Below are 6,023 nucleotides of genomic sequence, written 5' to 3'. Positions count from 1 at the left end.
GGCAGGAGAGTGCAGCAACCTCTGTGCTGAGAATAGCAATTAAATCTGGGCTCAATTGGCATGCAGGAAAAATAACAGGTATGTGACTTTTGCTTTAAAAGGGGTGAAAAATCAGCCTGTCCCTGCTAGCTGTTGGACTGAGAGAGCGTGTCTTCACAGCAGAGGCTCTGCAGCAAGATGGGAGAGGCAGGGACACAGCTCTGCTGGGCATCTCTTCTCTGCATCACAGGCTGTGAAAATCCAGTCTTTGGAGAGAGCTTAACATCATGGGCACCATTTCCTACCATGTGCCTGGATCCAGGGCTGAGAGCTGGCTTATTGATCCCTATTTTCCTGCGGCACAGAACTGAAATAACAGTGCTGGGCTCCTCCAGGCTGACAGCAAGAAGGAGGGCAGTGGGTCTGGCTCACTCATTCACGGGTCTGCTAACAAGTCCAGAGGCATCAGAGGGATGAAAGAGAGGAGAGAGAAAAAGCAAAACCAAGGCATGGTCCCCCGAGCATTAAACCATCATCTGCAAGATCTGAGCCTAGAAAGCTCCTGGGCAAGTTAAAAAATGTTGCTGCTCTATAATAGATAAATACAGACTCTCCTCTGCCTCCCATCAGTAGTTCTGCCGGGAAATCCCTGACACAACCCAGCCCTCGCCTCCTGCTCACCAAGCCGAGGTGTTGCTAGTGCCAAGCCCTTGTGCCCCACAGCCGCTGCAGCTGGCTGCAGGGAGGGCTGGGAACAAGCAGCAGAGGAGAAAAGTGAGAGCAGCCACAGCAGGCTTTGCATTTTCTGGCACCTCACAACCTGCCAGAGTGGTGAGAGCTTCTCTCCAGGAAGACAGGCGCAGAGACAGCAATTTATCAGTCTGGCTGCAGTGAAAGGCCAGCAAAATGTCCCTGGGTAAGATTTGCCCTTCCCTGGCTGCGCATGAGTGTCAGGCATGAGCTGAGAGCTGGCTGCAGCAGAGCACAACCTCAGAGAGACCAGAGGGACAGCCAGGACCTGACCAGGAGCCTTAGGGAGAGAGAGCATCCTTCATCCCTCAGCCATCTTCCCTGGGATGGTCTTGCTGTCCCCATACCAGTTGGGGGTCTGGCCACTGCTTACCATCTCTAGGGGTTGAGCTGAGCTGGAAGGTCTTGCTGTGGGCTCCAAAAGTGCCAAGAACCAGGAAAAGCAGCACTTTGAGGGCAGTTTGCTAAGAAACAAGTGGAAGATGGGCACAACTGCATGTTGAGGAGGAGTATCCTGGAAGGACCCCAAAAATGAGGCCATGATTGAGAAGCCCATGTATGTACGGGTGCTTCTGAGTAATGGGGAGGGGACGAAGGGGCTGCATGATGGAGGGTACATGCATGCACAGCACAAGGATACAGGCCAGCAGCCATAGGGAGGGGACCAGGGAAAAAAGCAGCGTATGCGTTTAAGGCCATGGGTGCAGACGGTATTGCAGGGGAGCAAGGGATGGCTCTGCCCATGTAAAAGAGAAGAGAAGCCCAAGCAAGAAAATAAAGACCCCTGCAGGGATGTGGTCTCCACCAGAGCTGGCTTCCCAGGCAGAGGGAGGGAGTTCCCCCTCAGCAGCTGGGTGGCTAAGGAGGCTGCAGACAGCCAGACGTGATGACTGGGGCTGGGAAAACCTCAGCATGGGAAGAAGAGGGCTACGGGTGTTGGCAGCAAGAAATTTGGCCCTGTCTTTGCTTCATGACTTAATGCCGGCAGGGAGAGGGCAGGCTGCTCCCAGCGCGGGGAGAGCTGCAGGCAGGGAGGGAAGTTGGTCCAGGCTGCAGGATCAGCCTCCTCCTCCCCAGCAGAGCCACTCAGCCCTGGCTGCCCCAAGCAAGGAGACACCTCCTCCAGAAAGATCCATTCAGATACAAGACTCCTTGGGTCTCAAGCACTCCTGCAGCCACCATTCCCCTGCCAAAAATGCTCAGGACATCATTGGTATTCACTCCAAGGGGTCAGGTCATGCTCACTCCCCTTCCTGGGGAAGTCCCTGATGATGGCACCACGCTGGTCCCCAGCCCTGCTGCCATGGCACCACTGTCACCCCAGCAGAGCTGGGGACCAGGAGGGGTGTGAGGCCCCTTGCTTTGCATCATGTGTGCTTCTCTAGTGCTCTGAGATTGGAAAATCGCAGTGAGACACCAGTTCACCCACCGACCAGGACGGTATCCATGCAGGATGTGGTTTGGGAGGGCCACACTACGGGGAAACAGCTGGGCACAGGGATGGGGAGGAGGGCATCCCCCATCTGGGGAATGCTGGCCCATCCAAGTGGTGGTGGGTCACTGGTCCCAGTACTTCCAGGTGCAGTGCCAGAGATCTCACAGCTCCACCTGCTGGCTCCACGGGCCGGCCTGCAGAGGCTGCGGGAAGGGAAGGCACTGGGGAAGGGGGAGAATCGGTGGGATAAGCAGGACAGAGCACTTAAGAAACAAAATCCACATAGCCCCTGGATCACACAGCGTTTTCGTGTTATTTTGATTTTTTCAACCTAGCTGCAGGGCAGACGCTGCTGTACACAGCTCATAGGAGGCAGTGCCAGTGTCCACCAGCTCCTGGTAACTTTGCTGCAAACCTCCAGCTCTGGGTGCCCCTCAGCTGCTTTGGGTGCCCAGTCCCCTCAAGGCCAAAGGCAGGGGAGAATGGGCATGTGCGTCCCTGGAAGCTGAGCCCAGGTGGTCGATACAGCCAGCCCCCAGATTCCCTCTGAGCTGTACACACATACCTAGAAAAGGTTTTGGAGAAATTAAATAGCACAAATGCATCCTTGAGCTGAGAAGAAAGGGCTTGTTTTATTCTTGCAAGTACACTCATACTTTGCATGGGGAAGCTGAGGGTCATCCTCATGAAGAATATGTCCTGTAAGAAACCATCAGACCCACCAGGCTCCCCAAGGCTGTGGGATGAGGTACCTGGCTGAGGTACCCCGATGTATCCCCATGCCCCCAGGAGCCAGGGAAGCCCTGCCATGCCATGAGCAAGGGCTGATCTTGGGTACCCAATTTTCCAGTCACTCCATCAGCTCCCCTAGGCATCACCCCAGTTCCTCTTTGTGATCCCCAGCTCCCATTACTTAAAGGTGAAATAAAGCAGGATGAAGAAGAGCACTGCCAAAACACAGAGCAAAGAGCTGCCGATGCAGCAGCAGCAACGTTTCCAGGGGAAACTGTTATTAAAGGGAGAGGGATGGTGGCTTGGAGAGGGATGGTGGCTTGGAGAGGGACGGTGGCTTGGGGTTGCATCGGGTCTCATGCCCTGGCATTTTGGGGTGCGATGTGTCTTGGCCTTGCTTGCACCCATCAGAGACTCCCGGGCATCTGACGCTGGAGCCGGCCATGACTTGCTGCAAACGCCAAGCTGGCAGCCCTCACAGTGGGTGCTGTCGTGTGGCCCCGCCACCGCTACATCCACCATGACTTCCAGGAGGTCAGAGGGCTGGATGGGAATGTGGTAGAAGTACTCGAGGATCTTTAGCACCAGGTTGTGCAGAAGCATTTCCACAGGCTCCAGGCTGAATTCGGGCTCCTGCAGCCGGGGGTTGGGACACCGCCTGCATGCCTGGCGAAAGATCCGCATCAACACCATGCCCCAGCCCTGGCACCGGCACATGTGGAACAGGATGTGCACTTTGGCTGAAGACCACTCATGAAAGCACTGGGAGCACTGAAACCTGCCAGGGCACAGAAGAGATCAGCTCATCCTAGGCTCCCTGTTCTGAGCCAGTGTCTTCCCACACAGTCAGTAAGGACCAGGGCAGCCAAGGCTGATGGATTAACTTCACTCATGCAAGCTTTACACCAAACTGTCCTCCCATTAGCAGCATGACGCCAGTCTGGGGAATTCAACACAGATGGGAGCTCAGGGATGGTACCAGCATTAAAGATTTTAGGAGACAGGCTGCCTGTTGAGACCACCCTGGTCCCCTTTCCCAGTGCATCCCAGACCCACTGCTAGGAGCAAGGGTCCTTGTGATGGGAAGCATCAGGCCCAAGGTCTATCTGGGGCTCTAGCCCCTCACCCATGCTGGCTTATCACAGCTCAGCGGAAAGCCAACATCAAGCCCCAAGCCGGGGAAATCAAAAAAAGAAGAAAAATAAAAGGAAGGTGTGGGTGGAGGCTGCAGGGCAGGTGAGGAGAAGTCTTGAGAAGTTGAAAGGTGTGTAACCCATCACTCTTCATCTTGCACAATTGGGGGGTGGGGTGGGTGGGAGGGGGTAGGCCAGGGGCAGGGGGCAGCTGACAGCCAAGGTGTCCATTTGCCGCCACCCAGGCAGGGTGTCTGGTCAATGCTCAGGGTCCTGCCCACAGTGGAAATTGTAGGGAGGGGGCCTCTCACCAACAATGCCGAGCCACAGCCTCTCTCTGCCCCAGGATCCCTCAGCCTGGTGCAGATGCAGGCACTGCTAAGGCATTGCCCCTTGTCCCAGCAGACAGCAGCTCTCCTCTCATCCTCTGGCTGCAAACCCAGAGGATTTGGCTCTAGTGCAATATAACTGCCCCTGCTTGCTGGAGGAGCAGTTTGCACCTTGACACCAACATGGAGAAATTCTGGCCAAATACCAGCTGCCCTTTGGAGCTGCAGCACTTCCCTCCCCTCCAATTATCATGGGGTTTTTCTAGTTTGGCAATAACCCACCAAACAAAACAAAACATTTGGAACAAAATGGGAAAACCCCTCCCAGCCTCACCCACCTCCAAACCGCCCCTTTCATGTCAAAAGCTATTTCCTACAAGCAAACTTTGAGAAAGGGAAAGGTCCACGTGGCAGCCCACTGTCCCCTGTCCTGTTCCTGACAGGGACTGAGCCAGCAGTCCCCTACCTCCCAGGAGCACGGCGTTGCACAAACTCCTTCCAGCCAGGCTTGAGGGCATGCACCTGCAGGGTATCATCCTCTTGAAGAGTCCATGGCTCTTTCAAGTGAAAATCTGCAATCTTTGCTGCAAAAATGTCATGCCAGGTCTTCATGGTTCCACCTGGAGCTGGGGAAGAGGCAGTGACCAAGCTTGCAGGTCAGGCTTGCAGCTTCTGAGTGCTAATACATGTGTGCAATTGGCTTTTCCCTGAACTTTTCCTCTTTGCACAACGCCTTCGTGCTTGGAAAGGGGAACCTTTGTTCCTGCATGAACAGCACCGCCCCATTCCGATCCCTGTGGCAACAGGTTCTGCTGGTGCTGCACCAGGTCCTGGCCAGGTGAAATGTCCCGCAAAGCAAGGACTAAATGGGTTTCCCCAAGCTCCATGCATGAGCCCCCAAGCCTGCTGAAGCCATGCTCTCATGATGCTGCTCTGTCCATAGGCTAAGAGGTTGGAAACAAACGCCCTTGCCTGGCTTCCAGTGCCCATCACTGCCACGGCAGTGGGGGCGAAGTGGCAGAGGTTATGCTGAGTGTAAGAATAACGGAAGCAAAACCCCACCAAAAACACAGGACTCAGCAGCTGATAAAGCCCCAGGTAGCCTTATCTCTCTCAATTGCTGCCACCAAGCACGGGCTGTTTTTAACTACTTTCAGCCAACTCAAGCAAAAAAAGGCCTGACATGAAACCGCAAGGTGGAAAGTCAGGGAGGACAGCACCGCATGTAAAACTGAAAGAGACGATGTGTGCTCTGAGCTGAGAGCACCCAGGAAAGATATAAACAGCGGGGCCAGCGCTGCCTGCAGCCCTCTGCCCCCCAGCTCAGCCCTCTCCGGCTGTGCAGGTCCCCCAGTACCTTCCATGGAGAGTGATGCAGGGCAGGAAGCAGGTTAGATAAGATGCCAAATGATAACTGGTCTTGAGTTGAAGGAAGATCTGCAGCTTGGTAAGGCAAGCTCAGCTTGCCATGGAAATTGAGAGCAGCCCTGCAGAGAAGGACTTGGGGGCACTGATGGATGAAGAGCTGGACGTGAGCAGCAATATGCATTCCCAGCCCAGAAGGCCAGCTGTATCCTGGGCTGCATCAAAAGAAGCGTGCTCGAGGGAGGTGATTCTCCCCCTCTGCTCTGCTCTGGTGAGACCCCACCTACAGTACTGTGTTCA

General features: G+C 55.0%; 1 protein-coding gene across 2 annotated transcripts; it reads right to left on the bottom strand.

The window, feature by feature from the left end:
* Positions 1 to 2,777: 2,777 nt before the first annotated feature.
* Positions 2,778 to 5,255, bottom strand: LOC130158164 (receptor-transporting protein 3-like). 2 transcript variants are annotated; one of them, XM_056358674.1, is made up of 2 exons: positions 4,881 to 5,255; positions 2,778 to 3,674 (listed from the first exon to the last, which is right to left on the bottom strand). In XM_056358674.1, exons 1-2 carry the CDS (start codon positions 4,892 to 4,894, stop codon positions 3,074 to 3,076), a joined length of 615 nt encoding a protein of 204 aa, XP_056214649.1. In that variant the 5' UTR covers positions 4,895 to 5,255; the 3' UTR covers positions 2,778 to 3,073. The 2 variants fall into 2 exon arrangements, with proteins under 2 accessions (XP_056214649.1, XP_056214648.1); XM_056358673.1 differs by having other exon boundaries at positions 4,825 to 5,253.
* Positions 5,256 to 6,023: the final 768 nt, after the last annotated feature.

This window comes from Falco biarmicus, chromosome 13 (assembly GCF_023638135.1).
Source record: "Falco biarmicus isolate bFalBia1 chromosome 13, bFalBia1.pri, whole genome shotgun sequence".
NCBI classification, from domain to species: domain Eukaryota; kingdom Metazoa; phylum Chordata; class Aves; order Falconiformes; family Falconidae; genus Falco; species Falco biarmicus.
Note: the sequence above shows the minus strand (reverse complement) of the source record. Positions and strands in the feature narration are given on the sequence as shown.

What these genes read in the sequence shown, in the direction of transcription:
- LOC130158164 (XM_056358673.1), bottom strand. Translation starts at nt 4,970, where the DNA reads ATGAAGACCTGGCATGACATTTTTGCAGCAAAGATTGCAGATTTTCAC. An exon ending in CAACGCCGTGCTCCTGGGAG is followed by an intron (nt 3,675 to 4,824) that starts GTAGGGGACTGC and finishes GTGCCCTGGCAG; the next exon opens with GTTTCAGTGCTCCCAGTGCT.